Source organism: Colletotrichum spaethianum (assembly GCF_022836535.1).
Source record: "Colletotrichum spaethianum MAFF 239500 DNA, contig05, whole genome shotgun sequence".
Taxonomy (NCBI): Eukaryota; Fungi; Ascomycota; class Sordariomycetes; order Glomerellales; family Glomerellaceae; genus Colletotrichum; species Colletotrichum spaethianum.
In genome coordinates this window covers 15277-39567 of record NW_026054775.1, presented here as the reverse complement: position 1 = coordinate 39567, position 24291 = coordinate 15277, and the positions used below count along the sequence as shown (strand labels likewise).

General features: G+C 55.1%; 4 protein-coding genes and 1 non-coding gene across 5 annotated transcripts; 3 read left to right on the top strand and 2 right to left on the bottom strand.

Moving 5' to 3' along the window:
* Window positions 1-9065: 9065 nt before the first annotated feature.
* ColSpa_02571 (uncharacterized protein) lies at window positions 9066-10321 on the top strand (the record flags this gene model as incomplete). The annotated part of the gene is made up of 2 exons (XM_049268783.1): window positions 9066-9955; window positions 10042-10321. The coding sequence occupies 2 exons, from the start codon at window positions 9066-9068 to the stop codon at window positions 10319-10321; spliced, it is 1170 nt and encodes a 389-aa protein (XP_049124740.1).
* A 1593-nt stretch (window positions 10322-11914) lies between these two features.
* On the bottom strand, window positions 11915-13373 carry ColSpa_02570 (indole prenyltransferase tdiB; the record flags this gene model as incomplete). The annotated part of the gene is made up of 2 exons (XM_049268782.1): window positions 11915-12044; window positions 12106-13373. 2 exons carry the CDS (start codon window positions 13371-13373, stop codon window positions 11915-11917), a joined length of 1398 nt encoding a protein of 465 aa, XP_049124739.1.
* A 2501-nt stretch (window positions 13374-15874) lies between these two features.
* On the bottom strand, window positions 15875-15957 carry ColSpa_tRNA_068. Its single transcript is given in 2 exon segments — window positions 15875-15909; window positions 15921-15957. It is a non-coding gene; the product is annotated as a tRNA-Gly (tRNA).
* Window positions 15958-20814: 4857 nt separating this feature from the next.
* ColSpa_02569 (uncharacterized protein) lies at window positions 20815-21135 on the top strand (the record flags this gene model as incomplete). Its single annotated transcript, XM_049268781.1, has 1 exon — window positions 20815-21135. The coding sequence occupies one exon, from the start codon at window positions 20815-20817 to the stop codon at window positions 21133-21135; it is 321 nt and encodes a 106-aa protein (XP_049124738.1).
* Window positions 21136-21347: 212 nt separating this feature from the next.
* ColSpa_02568 (putative transporter) lies at window positions 21348-22686 on the top strand (the record flags this gene model as incomplete). The annotated part of the gene is made up of 4 exons (XM_049268780.1): window positions 21348-21503; window positions 21564-21953; window positions 22021-22332; window positions 22402-22686. 4 exons carry the CDS (start codon window positions 21348-21350, stop codon window positions 22684-22686), a joined length of 1143 nt encoding a protein of 380 aa, XP_049124737.1.
* Between the last annotated feature and the right edge of the window lie 1605 nt (window positions 22687-24291).

Genomic DNA, 24291 nt, shown 5'->3' with positions numbered 1-24291 from the left:
TCGCTTCAAGTTGGCCACCCCCTCCAAGCAAGGAATACCTGAACAGCTGGGCTACGAGTAGGGGGGGGGGGGGGGGTCTCCCAAAGGGGATCACGTACATTTGGTGTTTCGAGACTTGGCCTTTCGTCCAACGTGATTCGCCCAACAAGGAAAATTTGGCGTTGCCGTCGTGAAGAGGAGAGAGAGCGATGGGACGTCGTAAGGCCGGCTTTTGACAGCAGGTTGAATACGATATGATTGATGAGTGAGTGAGTGGCGGTGGTGACAAGAGTTGACTGTAAAGCAATGACATCGACCACGGAATGGGAACAGGCGTGCCTGAGCAGATGCTTCGACAAACAGACAGATCAACGCAGTCGTCGGCGTAGCAGAAGAGTAGAGTGCAACTCTGACGGCGGGCGAGGAAGGGAAATCGTCAGTGGTGGGACGAGCGCGGATGGTTGCACGACACACACTGGGTCTTGCGGTGCTGGCGACAGGACTGAGAGTGTTTCAGACGGGCGGAACGAGCAGGGTGTGTCCGGCGTCGAGGAGCAGCACCTTTCGGGGGGAACCTTGTGATTGACGTCTGAAGATTTGAAGATCAAGAGACAATCAGGCGAAAGAGCAGGCCCGGAGACGAGTCGAGGCCGAAATGATGTGCGAACTGACAGGCGACTCCGTGTGGGGAGCGTCCGTCAATGAGGTTTGCTTGAAAAAGTCGAAGAAACCCCCCAATGCAACGGTGCAGAGAGAGAAACAGGGTCAGCGAGGAAAGCGACGCTGGTACCGAATCGAGTTCTTTCGAAGAGGAAGAGGGACAAAAAAAAAGGTTATCGGTAGTTGAACGTCTTCAAGACAGAGGGTTTGTCCGTTGGCGGCAGGAAGAAAAAGTAAGGAAAGGCCAATAACGGTCGATGGTGTCGGCGATATTGTGAGAAAAAGAAAGTCGAGAAGTGAAGAGGCGTCCTGTGTGAGCTTGTCAGTGGGCCTGTGTGGGTTGGTAGGCGAACGAACACACGGATGTATCGTGGCGGGATCTATCCGTCGTGGGATCTCGACAGAATGCCGACTTGCGAGTTGGCTTGATTCGGCTTGCGACTCGACGTGACTGGACGGAGGCGACGACAACTCTTGCTCGCAACCACACCTGCGGGACGAGAATTTGAGACGGGAGGTGAAGAGGAGGAGGGAGGTCCGCAAGAGGAGGAGTCTAGACGGGACAAGAAAGTATAGAGACGAAGCGAGGAGGGATCCCGGGAGGTCAAAAAGAGGACAAGCGGGCTGCCAGAAGGAGAGGGCCGGGCTGGGTCTGACTCCCAATACAGAGGAGACGGGGGTGGGATTGGGGACGCGGATTGGAGGAAGTCTGGCCTGAGTGACAGCCCATTCAATCAACGGTGAGAATTCGTGCAAGCAAGCACATCGACTCCACCGAGAAGCAAGAGAAGAGGCTAGGGTCTGGGGTGTTTTTTCCCTCCTCCCTCACTATTTCGTTTTAATTAATTTTCATTTGGCCATCTGTTCGCTGCTGGGTATGAGTGTCATCATGTTTGTCACTACTGCCGCAGTGTGGGCGGTTGACGTGGGTGTGTTGCTCTCTTTAGTCCAGTCCAACACTGGGAACGCGCCGAAAGCGGTGCGCTGCTGCTATCAGGAGCACGCACGCAGGTAAGGGTGAAATGTTTGGTACCTTCCAGCACAGGCGTGGGTACTACCTGGGTATGACGGGATTGCGCAAACGAGCTGATGGGGGGATATGAGCAGGGAAGCCGGAACCTCAAAATGCGAATGACAACAGGGCGTGGTTATGACGCCAACGGACACCAACTTTGCCCGAACTGGGAGAGTCGATGAGGCCGTTGGTAGTCCAGAGTATGGTACTATAGTCCCTTTGGTCATTAGCTCAAGGCTTCTAGGTGGTAGTATGCACGGTAGGTAGGACGAAAACAGTTTGGAGGGGAAACAGATGGTACGAGAGGCGTCTGGCCAACCCAAGACCCAAAGTCGGCCGTCGTCGCCCCAACTTACAAAGGCTGATAGGATGGATGCCGCCAAGGGTTGGCCCCCGGCTGCAATTTTTAGTTCATAGCGAGCATGTAGGTACTTACATACACAATAGTATAGTACACCACACTAGGACGAGATCCTGAAGTGGCAGATGGACCGGAAGCTCGGTTCATCTGTGGGACTGTGGCTGACGCCATCACAAGCGTTCCTGGTAAGAAGCGGACAGGGGGAGGGGCCCCGGTTGGCAGAAAGGAGGAGGAAGGAAGGAAGGAAGGAAGGAAGGAAGGAAGGTGCACGAGACTCGATTTGACTGCACTGCTCGCTTCACCTTTGCCGTCTCACACACACACACACACACTCTGCTGTCTTAGTTCAACGCTCCTGCACCAGGAGCCATGCCTGCTTGCCTCCTGACGAGCCCCTCTTAGCCCCCCGGCAAGCGGGTCCTCTCCATACACTACTAACTATGTACCTTAGAGCCCCAAGGAGCCCCTGCCTCCCAGAGTTCCCACATGGATCTTTCTGGAGGTTGGTGGGCCAATGATAAGCGTGGCAGGCTCAAGCGGAAACACTAGCGCAGGCACGCACCGCGAGACCCCTTTAATCCCTGCATCCATGGTCCAGATGGCCCGATCTGGGGGGAAACCTCACCAAAATGCAGTGTACCCGCTCCTCCACTGTGCTGGACCGTACCTTTTGCGTTTTTCACATCCCTAACATTGTGAGGCTATCTACCTACTCGGACTTTTCATCGGCGACGGCACGTCGGCCCCCACAACTGGAGTCTGGCAGGAAGGAGCGTGGGACGGCAGAACCTGTGAGAAGCCCACGAGATTCGACTCGACTCGAGAGTTCGGCCAACAAGAAACAGTCGAATGAGAGACACCGCCGGCTCGGCATCTTGGCCATTGCATTTGAACCACCTACAACCCAAGCCCCGTCATGGTACATCCTCATCTTGCAACTTGCAGCAAGCCCAGCCTTATTCGCCGTTTTCCTCTGCACCTGTCAGAGTTGCCGCTGTTGTGTCCCTCGGAAAAGGAACCACAGGCCATCCTGGAACTCGAACAAGGACATTGTCTAACGCTCGTCATTCACCCATGGAGAAATCCCCGGCCAAACCATACCTCAAAGTTGCAACAACCATTATTAGCGCCCATTGCCCAGACACCTGCTAATCCTCTTTTCTTATGGTGAATCTGTCTCTCAAATCATCCAGAGGGCCTACCATTCCGAGGCCAGCGCTGCGTCTGCGTTCATTCATCGACCAACGCCCACAGCGCGCCCGCATCATCGCTGCGACCACCACCACTGCACACCCTCCCAGAAGACGGGATGAATTGAAACGACACGTTCCATGAGCTGATGTCTGCCGCACAAGAAAATGGGAGGAAAACTTGCCGAAAAATATACCCGGAAAAACCACCACACGGCGGCCTGCATTCCCGGCCCTCATCGAGGGCCACTTGTCGGCAACTTGCCGATCAAGTGACCGACAATGATCGTCTCATTCTCGACTTACCTAGCAGCATGAACATAATCAACCACAGCTCACATACCTATTACTCTTAGGCCCATCACGACGCAGCCAGCTTTACTATTCATCAGCCTCTGCTAATGGCGGAAGGATGGAAACCGGTTGCCTTCGCCCTGTGTTCTCACCTAGCATCTTTCTACCCCAGCACCTGAACGCTGATCAGTATTACCGCAAAGCCACGCACGTGGGGGTTTGCCTGCTTGCTGCAGCTTCAGAGTTCCTATCCGCCTTCAGGAACATCTTAACGTGCACCATTGACTACGAATCGCATGTGCGTCGGGAGCACTGAGCGCCCCCTATGGTCTTGGCGAACAGATATGGGAACATGCGCAGAACTGCAGAACACGTCTCCTGCGACTTCCTTCGCCCGCCTTCTGTCGTATATCTCGTAATACACATCGACCGACATGACCCCTACTCGGCCAGCCAGCGCTCCGTAGACAAGACAGGCACAGCGACCACGGCAGGTTAGCAGGCGACGCGGCGCCGCCCTCCGACTCAGCTCCCACCTTCCGCAGATGCGTCTTGTGCGCAATTCGAACCTCAAGTTCTAGACGCGTTTCAGCTGTTGCATGCAAGCTGCAGACATGGAACAGGGCCAAGAGTCGAGCCCTTCTAGGTCTCTCTATCCCGTCAGGATGCCCGCAATTGGCTGCGTCGGCTAGCGAGTCCTGCAACAGACAACCCTGTCACATGGAACCCCTCTCGTTCTCATTAGGGTACTTCGATGGTTATCCGTGTCAGTGTCCATCGTACGCGGCGGCGCTTCCATCCTCGATCCTGCCAGGCCACCATACACAGTATCAAGGTACATGACTGATGAAGACCAACAGCCAGCAGAGCACTGCTGCCATATGCTCATCCGATCTCCGGCACGAGCTGTGGCACAACATTCAGGCACAGGATTGTAGAAATGTGTGTTGAGGAACTTCAGGCACGGCATTGTCCAGCCATGTCTTTCCCTCGCGGCTTGACCTCACACCTCCTACTGAGGCAGCCATCTGAAGAGGTTTTAATTTGGAAACACGACTCACTGAACTCAATGAGCACTTCCACTGCCCGTATCTCCGCACGAGTTGGAATGCCGTACTCCTTCACACGTGGGACATTGGGACGAAACGAAACAATATGCCGACGGGGTCCGGTAAACCATCCTCTGTGGGAGGAATTCGCGGCCGGTAAGCCAATTGATCCGTTCTCTGATTTCGACCTCATTTCCGATTGTTCATATACGCCGCCCGCACGTTGTTTGTCTCTGAGGAAGCGGTCAGGGACGAACTGTGGTGTCTTGGCAAGCCTCCCACGCGTGGCGCTGCAATACTCTGATTCGAGTTCGGCCTACCCACTGGTACTTAATTCATGTGCCTGTCTCTTAGTGGCACCACGCTAGTTCCCGTGGTCGGTTATCAACGTCAAACCATCCGGCCCCACACCACCGACTAGCCTCCCGGGTGGAGGTATCTTTTACAAACCTTGAGGCTCGACATCACGGTGGACAGCCTGCCATCAATCCGCGACGCGACACGTGGATCCCGAAAATGTTCGCTCCCCGCATATGCCGACCATTAACGTGTGCGAGACCGTAGTGACAGGCTCTTCCTTTTCTTGGGTAATTAGAGACGCGGAGGAAACTCGATTTGTTTGCTGATTCCACACTCATATCGTATTGCACTGTTGTGCAGGTGAAGAGATAGCAACGTGAATATTTTTTTTTTCAAAATTTGCAGGAGTGGACAATCAAGGCTCTCCGTACAACGGCACCCCAACATCATTCCCAACCTCAGCGAACATTCCGACGAAGTGTCGATCACGCCGAGGCATCATCTGGAAGATGATGCACAGGAACTCAACCGGCCGAGTGGGCCTCTAAATCGACAGGACAGTCGCCTGGGGCTCGTGCTTGTGCTCGCGCATGTCATCTGACAGCTTTTTTCGGGGAAATGAATATGACGGCATCGCTTTGCCCGCTAATAATACTTGCAATATCTGATAATTCATGCTCGTCAAATAGCCTGACACATCCGGCAACTCGAAGTTCTGTTCCTTGGCGCGCGGGAGACCCCAATGTATTTTACTCGGAAGATTTCGTCCTATACCGGGTGCTTTTTTTGCGTGGGTCTTAAGACATGGTTACTATACGACCAAGAATAACTCGTTCGCCGTCGAGGGTTCAAGCTGGACGTGAACATGCCGACGTGTTCGTCAAGTTCGGGTGGCGACCGGGTGCATCTCACACTGAATCCCTAGTTATACGTCGATGAAATCTGTGGAGATTTCAATGTCTTTGCCAAATGGGACGACATGGACCGTTTTGCGACGCCTCGACAGTCAGCAAACGCCTTTTGATATCCAGGTATTCTGGTCATGCCGTTCAATGTATTCCAGTGTCCTGTGTAGCCATCCTCCGTATTACGCGATGGCATTCAGAGGACATGTTTCGCCCGCGTATCCTCATCATGCGGCCCCTGAGCAGTTTGCTTCTTTTCGGAGCTTCATCTCGGATCTGTCTACAAATATGCCGTCTTTTCTGTGCCTGTTCCCCTCCTTGATGTTGTCAGCTTGGGAAGTATTACAGTTCCAGAAACAGGCCGTAAGAGTCCGAATCTAGTATCACAATCCCATGCTTCGATAATCCTGGATGTGATTTCTGTCCGTCCAAGTTTACGTGCGCCTCACAACGCCTTTCCGGTGTCGGCTATCTGATATTCCGATGCCAAATGCGTCTCGTTTCCGCTCCCAATACGAGCATCAAGCCACGAGGAGAGGGGAAGCACATCCATACAGATACCCTCGGGCTCTTGCGTTTTGCCATGGTGGTCTGTCTAGGCAGAAGCCTCACCGCCAACCACGGCCGCGGCGCTCGTAGCGGCCTTAATGGACGTAAGTGCGATTCCGGTGACGGTCTTTGCGTTGGTGGTGTCGAGTTGGGGGCGAGCTGGGCATCACGGACAGTCCAGTCACTCCAACTGTCAGGTCTGTGGGACATTCTAGTGCTCAGAATCTGGACGTCTTGGCTTTTGCTATAAGCCAGAAAGAGTTATCACCTTAAGCCCGTCTGCTCCGGCCTCATCAGGCTTGCGCCCATGCATAACACTCGTCCCGTGTTCAAGATGAGGTCGAGACGAGAACCTTTTCACTTCTTTGCTAGGGAAGAAGATCCCGTCCGCTGTGGGACGGATTGTGGCTCCCGTACCACTACTTACACCCATACCACTTGGGCCATGTCAAACAGACCACCCTCGTAAGGCTGGGAGCGCTGTTGGCAGGGTCTAATATCAAGTCCTGTTGAGTGCGGGAGACGTGATGTTTGGCTGCCTGGATTTCGTCAGGTTCATTATGGTTAATTATTAAAGTGTTACAAGACCTTTTCGATCACAACATAGTCTCGAGAGCATTCATGTGGCAATCAACACAAAAGGCGCCAGAACTGACGTTGTGCGCTCCAATGTCGAGAAACCCATATCATGTTAGCATCACCTCAAGAGTCGGGCTCGGAAGAGCAACGGCAGAAGGGGAGGCCGAGGAAGGGCCAGAAGTCAACACTGAGAATGCACATGTGCACGCAGAGTCCCACAAAGCGTTACTTTCAAGGTTGACTGACCGAGCCGCCTGGGGCACTGGTACCTAGACGGTATGTCAAATCGAGGGTTGCGCAGCTTGGAGTAGCTGAAATGCATCGCGAGGTGGTCCTTGGAGAGGGGATTTGCTTTTGAGGGTCACTGCTTCATCCCAGCCTGCATATTTCAGCCAAACTATTCCTCACGCTGCTGGCAATTGCATAGTAGGGAACCTGCCATGCAGAACCGACACCTCTCGGAAAGACAACGTGAGGCCCTCGTGACCTCACCCGGCCTTCACTGAGTGCACGGGATCCGGCACACGGTCTGGCGGTCCATTGTGTGTACGGATGTCACGACGGCGAAGGTTCTAGACCTTGCCGGTGGACTATGGCGGGAGACGGGACCCGAGGATTCCCATCTCGAACAAAGTCCACCTTTCTGGGACTACACAGCCCTGGGATCGAGTCTGGGGCGGGAGGAGAGGCATTCGGGGTGGGCTTTGGTGACTTTTGTATCATGATGACACGGCGACTAGGTTTCAGGCCAGGCAGAACCCCTTGCCCGGGCCGTCGCTCGCCGGGCGATGAAGCAGCAGCCCAGCTTGCCCAGCAGTGGCCCAGATAACACTATCAGTCCTTCGACTCAAATCGCCTAGCCACCCATCCATTCGTGCATGCATTTCGATCAATGGCTGCCATGTTTGCTTTTTGGGGTTTGTCTTTGCCCCCCCCCCCCCCGGTACCAAGCGATCGCGGTAAGTGGACTCGAGCACAAACCGTAGACGCCATCAACGTCATAGCCTCCGAGCTGAAAATGCTTGTGCTAGGCTGTCAGAAAAGGGAGCAAGCACAACGAAGGTTGTGCAAGGGAGCGAGCGTTGGGCGCTGAGCATTGATGCCCTGACACATCCACCGAGCCTATTCGGGGAGGGCTAGATCACCAGCTGCACGGTAGAAGCAAGAAGAAGAAAGCCAGAGGAGTCAGAAGAGGCGGCTCAGGCGTGCGGGACTTGGGCGGTTGTGTTTTTGCGCGTAAACGCTCATGCCATGCTATGCGACGCCTTGATACGAGTATTAGAGCGAGTGCGTGTCTTGGGAGGTTGCCGTCCAGCCCGTTGACGCTCGAAAGTGGCCCGGACCGGAGAGGGCGGAAAGTGGAAGAGCAAGGGGGGCAAGTGGAGACGACGAGCGAGAGCGAAGGTGAGTGGATGAAGAGGCAACAGGTGGGAACCTGAGCCTGAGCTGAGGTGAGGAGGAATGCGGGAGACCGATCGATTTCCACCTTCGACTTGCCTTCGCGGTGCTTCTGCGCTTCAGCGAGGCAGGGGCCGCCAGTAAGAGGTGAGAAGAGGCAGTATGACATAATCGGCCTGGAAGATGTGCGGCAAATCCCTTCGAAGCCTAAGGCATCAATGTCTTTCTTCTCGGTACCGTAAGCAAAGTTTCCCCATCCCTCTCTCCGCAGGTTCCGGACAGGTCACTCGCAACAAGTCTGTATAGGTAATCGCCCGCCAAAAGGGCGCTGATGTGGACAGGCCAGTCACCTGTCTGCCCTGTGTCCCGTCTGTCCCGTCTGTCCCTAGCGTGTCCCAAGTGGCCCAAGTCCCATCGCCTCCAACAGGCTAACGCCACTTGCAGCACCTGGTCTCCATCTTTTTACTGGGTAAAGGCCCGTAAGGCGCTGCTCAACTGCGTAACTGCCCTGCGTAGGGATGCGCTAGCAGTGCCTTACTCTGGCTGGTCCCCTTTCTGCTCCACCCATTGACACACGTACGTACTCGGCACTCATGTCATTGCACCTCTTGTTCTCCTCCCACTCCGACCTCGTAACTAAACCTTCCCTTTTCCCAACGACCATCCCCGATTCCATCTTCAAAACCCAAGAAGCAACTTCATCTTCAGAAAAGAGACCCCTATCGAGACAATCGAGTCACCCCGCATCGAATCATTTACGAGACTGATTACCAGACCGTCGACAAGATGATGCTGAAATCACTCGCCGCCGCCGGCCTGGCGATTACGGCCACGCAAGCCTTCATCGTTGTTCCCGAAATCTCCGAAGCCGACAGCGACATTGTCAAGACTCTCCCTTTTGAGCAGCCCTCCTCTGAGATGGGCCTCGCGAGCCACCGCGTCAAGGTCGACTGCCCCGGATGCCCCCTGACGATGCGTCACCCCGATGGCCGCTATCACACAATGACCAACATCGACAACCATCTCGAGCTGACCTTCTCCATCGACACCGACGCTTCTGGCGTCGACCACCTCCTTGTCAACGATTTTGAGCTCTACCCCAAGCCCGCCTCGTGGTACAAGGCCCTCCGCGCCCCTCAGATCCCCGACTTCACCGAGGCCGCCACGAAGCACCCTCGCAAGACCGACCCCAACACTCCTCAACTGGGCTACAGCCTAGGTGTCCGCCCCGTGGCCAAGGACACCGAGCAGCAGCTCGAGCTCGTCGAGGTTGACCTCCAGATCATCGAGGTTGGAAACAGCTTCGTCAGCGATGTCCCCAACGTCAACGTCAAGCTGATCAAGTCCCCCGCCGGCAATCTCATGATCGCCAACGTCGAGCAGACTGAGACCTCCGTCCCGTCCCACCACGAGGAGGAGCACGTCGAGGCGCCCGCCGAGGACTGCACCACCTTCTACTGCAAATGGCGCGCCGCCATCCTGAGCAAGATGCACCGTATGAAGCACTGCGGTGGCCGCAAGAACCACGGAGGCATGCGCGGACAGCACCGTCACGGCCACCACAATGGTCAGGTTAGACACCACCACCACACCTGGGGTCAGCTGGCCAAGAACATCGCCTCGCATATTCTCCTTCCCGTCCTCATCGGCATCGTTGCTGGCGTCAGTGTTAGCATGTAAGTGTTTCACTCCCCTGGTTTTCCCGGGGTCGCGTGACCCTTCTCCTTTTCCCGTGCCGAGCTCCACTAACATGGCCTGTCAGCATTGGCATGATGGTTGGCACCTTCGTCGTCTGCCTCTGGCGCGTCTTCGTCCGCCGCCAGCCCCCCTTCGCCCGCCGTCACTGCCGCCGCCGTGCGCGCAAGTCTGCCCACCGCGAGGCCGGTGCTATCGAGGAGAAGTCGGAGCTTATGGCCGAGACCGAGGACCTTCCTCCTTACAAGGACGACGTTGAGGAGGCCCCAAGACCGAGACCGCTCAGGTCTAAAGGAGCAGCTCCCGATTTGAAAAAATGCAACTACAAAACAATCACCCAAGTGTGAGACCGAACTGATGATACCACTTTTCCTTTGACTCTGTTTTCTTGCTTTACTTTGCTTTGCCTCTGCCTAGGTACTAAACAACACTGAGAAACCCAAAAATGCAACATATTAAAACACACCAAGATTGGACAAGAGAGGAAACTACACAACTCATAAAGAAGCGGCGTTTTCATATTTATCTACGGGAACGGAATTGGCAAATCAGGAGGGATTTACTTTTTTTCTTCTTTACCGCTCGTCGACACATTACACTGAGACGTCTTGCTATGCTACGGTTGGAGACGGGACGAAACGTGTGTTGGACAATGTCCTTGAACGAACAAGCAACGCACTACACTCTCATTCCATCCACAAAAAAAAAGGACCACTTTGCTATCAAGACGGCACAGAGACAAAACACACAAGAACCGCAGCATCGGGATTCGGAAATTGTACCCATAGGCTCCAAATACCCACATTCCTTGAATTGAAGACTCTTAGCGAATCAATGCTGTACGATGGCTCGCGATGTACTGTGATGTGGCCACGGCTTATACCGTGTGTGCTGGTGCTGTGCATACCTTCAGAGAATCATCGTTCGCCGCCGCGGGCGGGAACTGTTGACCCCGATCGATGCGCGATGGGGGAAGCGGACAAGACAAGAGACCACGCGGCGAACATCTCTCCGGGCCATTTGTTTACTGTTCACTTCCGGCGATGCCGGTCCCCCAGCCCACCTCTCCTTGCACGCCGGAGAATCCGATTCGCTAGTGCCGCGATCTACCAGGTGCAGGAACCGTGGGGCCCATCCGTCTGTCAAATCGGGGGAGGGGGCATCGGGGAGACGCGAGCCGCCGCGGGATGGCCCCCGTCGATGTCCCCCGCCGGCCGAGTGGCCGGATGACGAGGAGGCGCGGTTCCAGTCTTGCTCTCTGCCCTTCTTGAGAAACTCTCAACGGAATGCGAAGTGTATGGGTTGTGTGATGTGGGGGCGCGGGAGACTGTAGGATGCCGAGCCGGGCTGCGAGTCGTCCCGTTTCCCGGGGGTTGGGTTGGGTTCCGGTGGTGGTTTTCTCGGTCTTGTGTACTCCCTCTTGCGTATGGCCCATACGAGCATCGAAAGGGAGCCGAGGGGCCGCCCTTGTGACCGCTACGTCAACGCCGCCGGTTCGGCCGCGTACGATCATGTCGGGAGGGGGAGGGGGAGGGGGAGATGGGACGACGTCCGCCCCGGTTGGAGCCCGCGCTGCCAGAGGATTCATGCTTAACCTCCCACGCGATCCTTCGTCTTTTTTTTTCTTTCTGGTCCGACGTCCCGAATGACAGGTCGACGGCGGCCGAGCTTGGTGCAAATTTTGAATTTTTTTTGATTATTTCGGTCCTGAACAAGTTTACTAATCTCTATCTCGACTACCGCAGTTCCCTCCCTGCTTGGATTACGTCCACCCAGCTAGTTTGATCTTGGAACGGCAGACGCTGACGGAAAGGTGCGGCTCTAAAGGATATCACGCCCTCTTGATAGAGGGTAAGCACCGCCTATTCGAAAACGGAAACGCCAGATGCTCGGAAAATGCCAGAATACGCCGGCGCGCTTGTCCCCCCTCCCCCAGTTCCTCAGAAGGCCATCAGCGAGTCCTGGGGCCGGAGGGAGTAGTAGATTGTCAAGTAGGCGCCCTTGTCCTTGCTGAAGGCGAAGGAGACGTACGAGTGCGTCCCCGCGGTCTTTGTCAGGTCAGAACGGGGGCTAGCGGCATGCACAGTCAGTTCCGGATTCACTCCAAAAAGGGGGAGGCGACGAGACTTACAAACTACGGTGCATCGCGTCCTCATACTTCTCGGCAACAGGCCAGCCCCTCGAGCGGAAGGCCTTGGCCAGGTTCGACGAGATGGTGGCGTCGTTGTTGGCGTATTGCCACAGCGGCACGTAGGCCTTGACCTCGGGCCACTGAGCACCGGGCTTGAGCTCGAAGCCGTAGCAGATGCCCTTGTGGAGCGTGCTCACCAGCTTGGGCTGCTTGTCAAATTCGTCGCCGTAGGGCTCCGCCTCGTTGTGCAGCAGGTGCCAGATGCTGCGGAGGACCTCCAGGCCCTCGAGCGTTGTCCGGTCGTTGATCTGGCCGCCGAGCGTCATGACGTCGCGCACGACGTTGAAGGCGTTGGACCGCGTGCGGGCGTAGAGCTTGGCGCGGGCGCCCGCGGCCGGGTCTATGCAGTCCAAGGCAATCATCTCGACGGGAATGGTGAAGGGTGCGTTCTTGAAGTACTCCTCGGTGGCGTTGGCGGACGGGGTGAGGTCGGCGCCGCCCGGGGACAGGGAGCGGATGGCGTTGAATGTGATGCTTTCTGCCGACTCGCCCGTGGCGATGTGCTTGAGGATGGGGAAGAAGTATGCCTTGAAGACGACCTTGGCCCCGTCGAGGTCGAACGCCAGGAACGAAGTCGGTGCGCGGGTGTTCTTGGGAAGCTTGGCGAGCGCGACCCTTGTCTCCGATTCCGTCAGGAACAGGGCGGACATGAACTGCTCGAACCACCGGGTATCGGCCCTGTACGAGACCATACGCAGAGCAGGGAGAATGGCAGGAATGATCCTTTGCGCAAAGGGGTCCGATGCCGAGCCGCCATGGCGGCCCATGGGCTCAAAGGAGAAGCGGATGGACGAAGAGCCCGAGTCGGTGATGTTCCAGGAGGGCTCAAAGGGCGAGCCGTCGGCGGTCAGCAAGGGTTTTGTGGGGGCAGTGGACGGATGGGGGCCCATGGCGGGGACAATGATCTCGGAGAGAAGCTGGAGGTGTGCGGCCCGTTGGGCCGGTGTGTAGGAGCCGGCGGCCCGCATCAGACCGTCGAGGGTCTCGGCGCAACGGGAGTTCCAAAAGTCTTGGTCGGACTTGTGAGTGTATATCGACTCTTGTGCCGGGAGACAGAGGTCCTTCTCCTGCTTGGCCATGGCCCGTGGGGACAGGATTTCGGACTGTCCAAAGGCCATGGGCGACCTCAGAGCCCTCGGAGAGAGCTGCAGAGGAAAAGGGGGCCTAGAGCTGGTCGTGTAAGTCGAAATTGCCATGGCAGGTGCCATTGCTACGGTTGGCTGATGTGTAAAGAACGGGTACTAGAGGAGCGTCTTCGGATTGAGATTGTGCTGAAGTCGCCCGAACCTTGGAAACGATGGAAGAGGTCTTGGGACATTATATCTCTACTACGGCACACCTGCTCAGCGGCGTGTCAGTTCAGCTGAGCTTGCCAAAAAGAGGCTCCCCAGGGCTGATCCTGAAACTGCTTGCCATCGCGCAGGTGGCTAGGTCCTTACAACCTGAGGTTGCTCTGCAGGGACGGCGATAAACGCAAGACTTGATCGAAGCCAGGATAGGATGGGTCGACGCGTGGACCATGTCGAGAGCATGGCAGTCCGGGACCACATGGCCGCCCCTCTACAAGTGAACCCTCCGTACCAAAGGAGGCAAGGGAAGGCACAGTTTCCAGGTAGTATGTCTGGGCGGTTGTCTGCTGTCAGGTAGAAATGAGCCCTATGGCTGCCACCTCCAATGTCAAGTTGCGCATTAATTCGGACTCAACTGCCTCAGCCGGACTGCCATATTGGGAAACCTGGCGAGAAAGACCTACCCAATCCGGGGTGGGGTCCGGAGGTGTCAATCGGGACATCCCACAGCTATTTTGTGAGAGAACGGGCCTCTGCAGCGCCCCGGGGTCAGTTCGCGAACGCTGCCACCGACTCAGGCGCTCTGATGCGTTTCTGAGTCGTCTTTCTGGGAAACATGACTTGGAGTCTTGGCAAATATTGGGCGACGAAAAAGAAGAGGAAACACTTGGACATCGAACACTAAAGACGTCACGGCTGATATGTCAGTCAGCCTGCAAGCTGTGGGCTGCCGGGCTGCACATGGCGACCAACAGCGGCAGAATGCTGCATGTCCTGCGTCTGCAGCGAGGAGCACAGCTGCTGACCCAGCCAGCAGGATCAAAAGCCAAGGCCGCAGCGTCAGTGTGTCGGCGAGGCGCAGATGTGGTAGAAACGCCGCCCTCGACACCGTCCTACGCAGTAGCAGCTTGGTTTGGCCTTGGCGGGTACCGTGGTCTTGATAGGGTCCGGATCTTTTTAATCGGATCATTACCCCGATGGGCACCTGGGCTAAAGAAATCTTACCGGACACCCGTCAGAAAACGACGATGCGTTTTCGAGACGAGGGGTGTATGAGAGAGGCTACGAAACATTGTTTCTGGAAGGGATGGAGATGAGATGAAGGGCCTACTACCGTCGACCGTTAGTCCGCAGTAGGAGACTGTAGGAGAAAGTTAAGGCATAAGCTTTTTCGATGTGGTGGGCGCAAAGCAATGTGTATACTATGTAAAAAAAAATTTAAACAGCAGGGAGAGAGAGTCATGCGGGGTGTAGTGAATGCAGAAAACATTGGATGTAGTTGGCGAGGAGCCGGTGGTCTCGTGTTCGGGTTGCAGGTCAACGGTTTACAGCCAGTGGCTGTCAATCGATTTAGATTTGCTGTTGCAACTAATTGAGTACCGTGAGGTCATCATTTGGCTGATTGTTTGGTGTGAGAGATGGTTTGCTTTGCTCCTCGAGAAGAGAGGGTTGTTCGGGAGAGAAAGGTAGTTCAGTTTGACTCGAAGTAGATGACGGTGAGATCCTATCAGGTTGCCCGCTTCGCTCCGTAGCTGCATGTAGAGCAAGGCAGCCGTTAGATCGGCTTGGGCGCACGTACGCGCCGATCGACGACGGTGAAAGCAAGAGGGTCATAAGCGCACTTGGGCTTGCACTTACACTTCCAAGCACAGTCGCTGCTTGAGGCGGCACGGAAAAAGAACCGCACCTGAGGACCGTAACTGTGTGTGGCCGTCTTGATTTGCAAGGAACTGCTTAGTCGGGTCTGGGCAGAGGATGTGATCGCAGGCGTGTTTGTTCGTCCGTGAAACTAGATCGTAAACGAATGACATGTTGCTCCTCTTAACACTCGGATGCGAGAGGCTGTGACGGCCGGGTCCTACTTCGTATTGCACCGCTTTGCATCTATGGCAATTTTAGGCAAAGAAGAAGTGCGAGGCGAACATGAGTTGCCTCTGCTAGAAAATGGCGTACCGAGGAGGAAACGGCTGTGGCTCTCCTGCGTGCTTGAAGTATCTGTTTGCGCTGTGAGAATTTGTCTGTGGTTCCCGCCATGACATCACATTACATCGTGCCCTTGCATGCTCGGTCATGAAGAGAGAGCTGCATCTTGGAGTATTCCATGTTGCTGCACCGAAGTCCAGGCCAAAAGCCCAAGCTAGCATAGTAGGGGCCAATTGGCAGAGTTATGACTAATCGAGCATAAGCGGTGCACAAGTGTGCACACGCGCCTCGCAAACTGCCAGCTCGCCTTATGCCAGGACTTTGGCTTCGAATATGTCAACACTGAATCAAGGCGCCACACAATTCGTCAGGAAGCAGAAGTGTAGATAATCATAGTGAGGGCCGTAACTAATTGTGGTGCATCTAGGGAGGAAAAAGAAATTGTTTCTCAGATACCGGAGTGTGTGACATAGCTTGGATGCAGAAGCAAAAGAGTATGCAATCGCCGGGAGTCGAACCCGAGTCCCCAGCTGATCTCTTAAGTGGAAGGCTGGGATGATAACCGCTACACTACGATTGCCACTGAGCTGTGAACAAAGCAGATGGTTGTTGTTGAAATTAGTGCACTGTCAGTAACTTAAGTAGGGATGGATCTGATGGAGTCATGCAGGGAGATATGGCTTCGATAAACCGTACCTAATGGGGCAGAAGCGGGGCATCTGTGCAACCGGCTCCGTACCTGAATGACCCATGGTTCTGTTGGCGCTTGGGATTGCCATGCTTATACGAAGTGAACAGAGACTGAGGCTTGGATCTGGTTTTGTGTATTGCTTCTGTTTTTCCAACCTCGCTCGCTCGAGATCTCCTTCATTCTCTATCTCCAGAGACGTTGCTGTTCCTCTTCTGATGAATGTGCAGCTCGCATCATCCATGTCTCGCTCAAGTACGTTGGCGCTGTACCCCGCAGCCAGAGGCCTCAAAACAACAGCCCTTTTTGACGGAGCCAGGACACACATGAAGGCATGCTTGACAGCTGTATCAGCCAGATGCCAGACCCAACGCAAAAGAGAAAATGAGAGAGCCTCTCTTTGCTTGGCTGCAGCTGAGGACAGAACGGCTTGCCATATCAGCAATCTGTCCCTCTTAGTGAAGGCAAACAGCATTGGAGGGTTGATATAGATGGTCAGAGACAACAGTGCCTGATCGATTGTCATCGCCAGCCGGCGAGGACCCTTGAAAGGATCTTTGCCATGAATGGTTACACATTAGCCACATTGCGTTTCCTGACTGGACTAGCAAATAATCTGGATAGCCCTTCGTTGACTCGTGACGAGCTTGTGTCACCTATCTTGGGGTCTGAATAGCCCTAGTCAAGCACTGGTCTGCGTCTTGGTGACTCTGGTTCTCGCATCCATAACACTTTATTTTGCTATCCAATACGTAGCCTGGCGTCTCTCTTTCAGCAGGATTGGAAGCATCCTTAGTGCTGCCCCTACGGTGTAACTCCTTTAGCTGCTGGTACAATGAAGGGACAAGCATGACGCCTGGCATACTTGTCTCTGCTCCTTGATGAGGGCCATCCCCTCACTCTCTTGTCTGCTGCTGTCCGTCTTCCGATTGAATATGCCTCTCCGGCAGCCCCAATCCTGATTGCGAATCATCCTCCCACAGCTCCGTCTCATCCAAGCATACCTCTCAAGTCATGGAAATGGTCTAGTTTCAGTCTTGTCCTACGATAGCACGGTCTTATTACGTACACGGCCACGACCACACGTATACTTCACGGCTATATGCCCTAACTAGAGAGTAGAAGCTCTGCGTCCTCAGGCTGTGCTGGCAGCTTCTTGACGCGCCTTTTCGACTGATGCAAAGCTACTTCCCGCCACGATAAGCCAGATCACAAGCCTAATGTATTTGGGGACGTATCTGATCTGGACCTTAGATTTTCTGAGAGGAGATTATGTAATGCCTTGGGCCTGATACTGCTTGATCGAAGAGCACCAACTGACGCTGTTGGTCAGCGTTTGGTCTTGCCTGAAATGCATTCACTTTGAACTTCGAGTCTACACACAACCCCCGCAATCGGTGGTCGTGAAATGAGGAGAGATCTCAGAGAGATCGTTGGGCTGGGAAGAGCGGACTTGTGCCCATATATGGTTCGCTAACGGAGCCCGCGTCACGGAGCCTATACCAGAGGGACAAAACCTTATAGACTTCTTGCGATCGCCGGCCGGAACATGCGAACTCTGTTCTTGTCCTTGGCTCTTCCACTAATAGAAAGAGTGAGGAAACACAAGCCAGACGCCATCAAACTGGTCAATCAGACGGTGAAGGAGAATCCGCGACTCGAACTTATCATATCCCCTCAGCAAAGACGAGTTGGAACCGAGGCCTCATGGCACTTGGTTGTGTCAAGGTCTTCTGCGAGGGTATCCATAGAGCTGACGAAATCCATGGATGCTATTCCAACACGAAAGCCAAGGCTGGAATGGAAGGCTAAGGGGTTAGAGAGGCGGGGAAACGATCAAAAGGCCGGGCTACTAGCCAGAGAGAGCCCCCCACCTCGGCCAAGTCATGACCTTGCCGACAGAACGACTCTCCATTCCCCAGACATTTATGCGGTATTCATTCCCTGTCCCTTCTCTCTCTTTCTCTCACTCGCATCCAACTTCTTCTTCTACTACCTCTGATGCGTCCTCTTCTGTCAGTAGACGAGGTCGCCAAAGCAATGGGCCGGGGCCTAATTTCGGCACGCTTCTACGCCGTCATGGAGAGTCCCCGCTGTCATAAGCACCTGTAACGACGTGGACAGAAACTAAATCTTCCCCCGTCAATAAATTGGAGACTACCAGCTAATACATGTCTCCTCTCTTCATATTATTCAGTCCGAGCCCGGGTCCCGCACGGTAACCGGCTAAGTCCAGCCAATATCTCCGTGTTCAGCTTTGTCGCCAGACAGACCACCAAGGTACTTTTCTGGCGGAAAAGCATAACCGTTAGCCTATCGACAGGTAATGGAAGGATTTCAGAGCGAACGATGCGGTGTGCCGTGAGATGTGACCACATACAAGGTGATGGTTATGACCTCGTACCGGCGTGGGTATCGATCCACCGCTTCACATTTCCCTCGGGATTTCCGCTTCAAAGTCCTCCTGACACCCACTATTGATCCATCAAGTACCAGTTGTGCTAGTTAATCTAGATTTGGGGACGCAGGCCATACGTTTCCAGTCGACACAACATAGCTCCATCCCAGCGGAAAGCTGCCCTACGATCATCAAAGATGCCGGCAACCTCATACAGCAAGTTTCCTCCGCCTATTAACTGTTATATCGATCATCATGCCTGATTCCTGGAATAATGAGCACTGCACAATTATACTCTACATCAAACCATAGTGACTGCATTTCTTCAACCAGGCAACTTATCTACGGTAGCTAGCCACAACACATGGAGCTTGACAGCTCGACAATTCCTCTTTCGATCCGCCTCATCTGTTTATCTGGAAACTACACATTCGCGGGGGACATTCACACGCGTGAAACGACAGGTCCGAACGCTAGCCTTAGCCCACATCAAGGAAACATGATGTGCTGTACGGGGTGCACTCTCTTTGCCCCGGGCCCAGACATGCCGAACTTTTCATTGCGAAGCTCCGAACATGCCATCGTCTTCAAGGGACAGGGTTACAATCCCAGGAGACTTCCCAAAGTCTTCTACCAGTGACGCCGATTTTTTTACAAGGACTATCATCTGTGGCCATGGCTCATATTGTTGGGTCTTTCAGGCCTGTAAAAGGCACATAACACTCGTCCCAGAAGTCCACGGCCTCATCAGCACTCAAAGTAGCAAGGGTAAGATGATGCTTTAGATGATGTATAACCTTCAAAACATCATAGAAGCCAACTATGTCGCTCAGTCGAGGACATGGCCATAAAATAGGTCATATGAGCTTTGGTATAAGGCTGTATCGTCAAAAAAGAGCATTCCTTGGGATGGCTGCCTTCTTGATGGGCGCCCCTCAGACTTGGCAAGTGTTGCTGAGCTACTTCTAGTGCCTGGCAAGCGCAGAAATACGATGCATACTCTTACGAAGACCAAGAATTACTCCGTAGAGCAACTCGGCATTGGGGACCCTAGAGAAATTGCCCAGAAACCCAAGGAGACGTCTGAATCACACCCGACCATGCCAATATTGGACTCAGCGTCAAAGCGAATTCTGCCTAGAGGCATCAGAGGGAGGCGGTTGACGGCCATATCATATCCCAGATTGTGCGAGAAACCACAGAGAGGAGCACGAGAGAATGTAAAAGTTCGATACCCTCTCCCGAGAAAGCGTCTCTTGCTAACGAATATGTGGCAGGTCCTCGGACGGCGGCAGACCTACCTGTGCGGGGATCCAAATTTGCAGACTGGGAGTCCTCCGCCAACGCACTGCAACCAACTCGATGCCGAGCAAGAGAACACAGACAACATTGCCGCGGAGCCGGTTCTCACTATTGCAGAGCCCCGCCCCCAGCCTCTGACCCATGGGGCAGGAACACCAGGCCACGTTCGAGCTCCAACGTCGAAATGAACGGAGCAGCGGAGATACATTGTGCCAAGGCATATCTGCTTCACCCCGGAATATACGACATGGAGATTATCCAAATACATGGTAATCCCGCATCGATGACAAACGCGGTGTTGTCCCCGTCGCGACCAACGCGGAGGCAAACCATCACCGCTCCTCAACAACAAAGGCACTTCGGGGCAGGGGGCAGAAACCGGGGGATCTCAACACCGCAATACCTCCGGCCAACAATCTCAGCCTCAAGCCCGTCATTCCCCGCGAGCCGCATTCCTTCCCCCCCATCTACCACGAATCGTGCGCCAGCGGCGTGCATCGAAGTTGGACATACCATCCGGCTTGGCCACCTTGAACCAGATCACCAAAACCTTGGCTGACTAACCAACACCAATGAACACACTCCACACGGTCAACACCCCAGACGGACTGGACTCCATACGAATCCTTTGCCAACGCTTGGTCTTCCGCTCGGCGAGAATCCGACGGAGGGCGTTATACGGTACCGTGATGTCACCTCCGCAATCACGGACTTCACCCCGGAGTCTCAGTAACAATGCGCCCTTTGTTTCTCCACGATGGCCCATGTTGGACTGCGTGAGCCCTTCTCCAACATACCAAGCACGCCTGGGCACGGCGCCAATGCTGACAAGCAAATGAAACCCCTCAGTGCCCCAGGAGGGCCGCCTCCATCAACTTCAGCATCTCCGTTTGCCAACCATGCGGAGTAAGTGTGGGATGGAATCTGGGGTAGTGTGGGGGATGGTCATGTTCCGAGGGGTATAAGAACACGATACTCTGTACTCTCGCAAGAAGAGACGGTGTACCCATCGTTCGAGCTCCCTTTCTTCCCCGACTTACAACTCCCACATGGCGAACGACAAGGTGCCTGATGCGCCCTCGGGCCAGGAGCCCACGATCCACGGCAGCACCATGGGAGCCGCAGCCCCTCACATCGCCTCGGAGAAGGCCAACAACTTGGACGACGAGCCCGCGTTTCTTGAGGCTTCCCAAACCAACAACTCGGAAGCTCTCAAGGAGGCCCAGAGGGTCAACGCTATCGAGGCCCTCGGCATCCCGGACTGGCAGGCCAAAGAGAAGAAGATTGTTCGAACCCTGGACATGACGCTGCTCCCTCAGCTGTGGATCCTGTACATGTTCAACTATCTGAACCGTACGAACATCGCGTAAGGCTGGCGTGCTCAAGCGAACAAAGTGTCTACCACTGACTGCTGGGACAGGCAAGCTCGTCTCGACGAGGACTTTGAAGATACTCTCCAGCTTGGAAACACGGACTACAGCACCGCAGTTGCCCTGCTTACCGTTGGGTCAGTCGGGTTCCTCGCTCCAAGGGGACCAAGCTGACTCTTTGTAGCTACATGCTGGCGCAGCTGCCCTCCAACATGCTCATCACCCGAGTCCGCCCAGGTCTCTACCTCCCGACCTGCGCGATTCTGTGGTCTGGCGTCTCCGCCGCGACAGCCGCAGTCACTAGCCCGGGCCAGCTCTTCGCCGTCCAGTTCGTCTTGGGTATCATCGAAGCTCCTCTGTTCCCCGGTGTAAGTCATCGCCGCGTGTCCTTCCTCCACCTGAACTCGGGCTGAAACCACCGGAAAAAGGCCGTCTACCTCATGTCGTGCTGGTACACCCGCAGAGAACTCGCCCTCCGCACCGCGCTTCTCTACTCCGGCCTAGTCCTCGCGCAGGCCTTCTCCGGCCTCATCGCCGCCGGCGTCTTCTCCGGCATGTCGGGGGCCGCTGGCGTCGCCGGCTGGCAGTGGCTCTTCATACTCGAGGCCGCGCTTAGCGCCTTCTTCGCCCTGACTGCCTACTTCATCCTGCCCAACTACCCGCACTCCAAGACCGGAGGCGCCATGTGGTCCATGACCGAAGACATGCGGCGGATCGCCGTGGCCCGCATCGAGGCCGACCGCGTGGAGCAGCCCACCGACTCGAGCGTGTGGCAAGGTCTGCGTCTTGCGTTGACGGATATGAAGACGTACATCTTTGTGAGTTTCCGAGCCCAGGCGCCGCCGCCGCTGCCCGGACAACCCTGCTGACGTATCCCAACGCCAGATCTTCATGAACATCTTCATGACCTCTTCCTACGGCTTCAACAACTTCTTCCCCACCATGGTTCGCGGCTTCGGCATGGGCAGCAGCACGATGGCCCTGGTCCTCACCGCACCGCCCTACATCCTGGGCACCGCGGTGTCGTTCGGCGTGGCGTGGTCCTCGGACAGAAAGAAGGAGAGAGGCTTCCACATCATGGCCAACAACTGCATCTCCATCGTCGGCTTCATCATCTCCGTCGCCACCCTCAACACCGCAGCGCGCTACACGGCGGCGTTCTTGTACACGTCGGGCTCTTTCTCCGCCAACGCCCTGGTATGGCCCTTTCCACACGCATCCCCCCCCCCTTTCCAACCTGCTCCGTGCTGACACGTTCAACCTCAGGTCTACACCTGGGCCGTCTCCTCGCTCAGCCAGACGCCCGAGAAGCGCGCAGCCGGCGGCGCCATCGTCAACATCATGGGCCACCTGGGCAACGTCATGTCGCCCTACTTCTTCCCCGACAGCGACTCGCCGCGCTACACCATGGCCATGATCCTCCAGATCGTCTTTGCGGGCTTGACGTTCTGCACGGCCTTCACGTCCAAGACGTACTTGCGGAGGCAGAACAAGAAGCTGAGGGCCACGGCGGACGAGACTGGTGCCATGTACAACCCTTTTACGACGTAACGACCTTACGTTTTCTTCTATCCTTGCTTGCTTCTGGAAGCGTGGCGCAAGCAGCAAGCACTACAAGTCTCTGCAATTGCCCTTGCACCGACAGATGCCACCGTCCACGAGCGGATAGTGCCTTGAAGCGTAGTCCACAAAAGAATTCTACTACCAGAGCTGCCTGACTACGTGGCGAATCTTTACATCGCGAGAGTGAAGCGTCCTTGAGGGGTCTCAGAACCTGCATGCCTGTTGTTTCGAGGATGACCAGCATCGGTTGCTTCCATTGTCAACCATGTGAAATCCCGCAGCGAGTTTGACAGGATCGTGACTGGGCGATTCGTCAAAATCTGGCTCCTAGGGAGAGCTGGTCATGAGATACCCAACGGAACCAGCACGACAACCTATCAGACCATTGCCAAGATGGGCGAGAGATACTCTTTAAACGCTCCGCCACGAACGCCAGACCAACCATGCCTTGCCGGTGCCCACCTAAGCGATCTTGCCCAGACGACTACTTGAGATAGAGCCGCACATGAGCAAGCACCAGCCAATCTCTGATGTCGTACCGTATACAGAACGAGGAAAGAAAAAGAGCAAGAAAGGAATGGTGGGGTCAAGCTGAGCAGGTCGTCAGATTATGGTGCAGTAGAGAGTGGGTTTCCGCTCAGCCCCAAATAGGGAGGCCGTTACGGGACCGGGCAGTGTCCCGGGCAAACCCTTCTCAGTCTTTCAGCCCTTCATTGAGTTAGAGCTTACATCAATGCATACAAACTTTCAACGTGATGCAAAGCAACATGTGTCCAGGGCTGCCCACAGCCCGCGGGTCGGAAGCCGAGTCCGTTTTCAACACCCATGTTCAGGTCGTGCCGGCAGCGACCTGTCTTTTACACCTACTGCTCCTCGTATCATGACAAGCGGGACTTCACGAAGAAGCGGAACTCGGTGCGGCCGTGTAGGCAGCCCATGCGAGCGCGGGAAAAGAGTCCGCAGCGGGCGGGAGTGGCTGTGACCTACCTCGCTCTCTCTCCTCTCTCTTCTCTCTGAACTGCACCAACAAACGAGATACAAGGCGCAGTGGTACCCTTGAGCCCTACGATAAGCCCTACGGTAGGGCTGTCGTTAGTCACGCGCGAAGGATTGCGGGCGAATGGGGGCTTCATCTCTTCCTAACCTAGCAATGCTGGGCCTATATGTCATTCTCGTTATATAAGGCGGAGGTTGAAAGGAACTCCGTTGGCTGAGGTTTAGGGCTGACGCTCGTGGCTTACGGCGCCTAGCAATGCCTCCCCGGCACGTGTTTCCCATATCAGTCAATCTCTCTACCTGCGGGGTCAGATCACCGCCCAGTATCCGTACATGCTCAATCAGCAGATGTACCTCCTCAATAGGGTCGCCGCCCTCACAGTTACGAGACGCAATGGCAGATTGCCCAATTACTTTGTGCTGGTGGAAACCGCTGTAAGCGAACGGCGACAGAGGGCGTTGGAAATGCAACATTGCGCCCTTCTGGCTCAAGGTTCTGCAAATATACTTTGGTAGACCTAAACTATAGAGAATACCCTGTGATAGCTAACCACGTGTCTTGACAAGCGATCGCTATTTCCGTCTGAGTGGATAAGC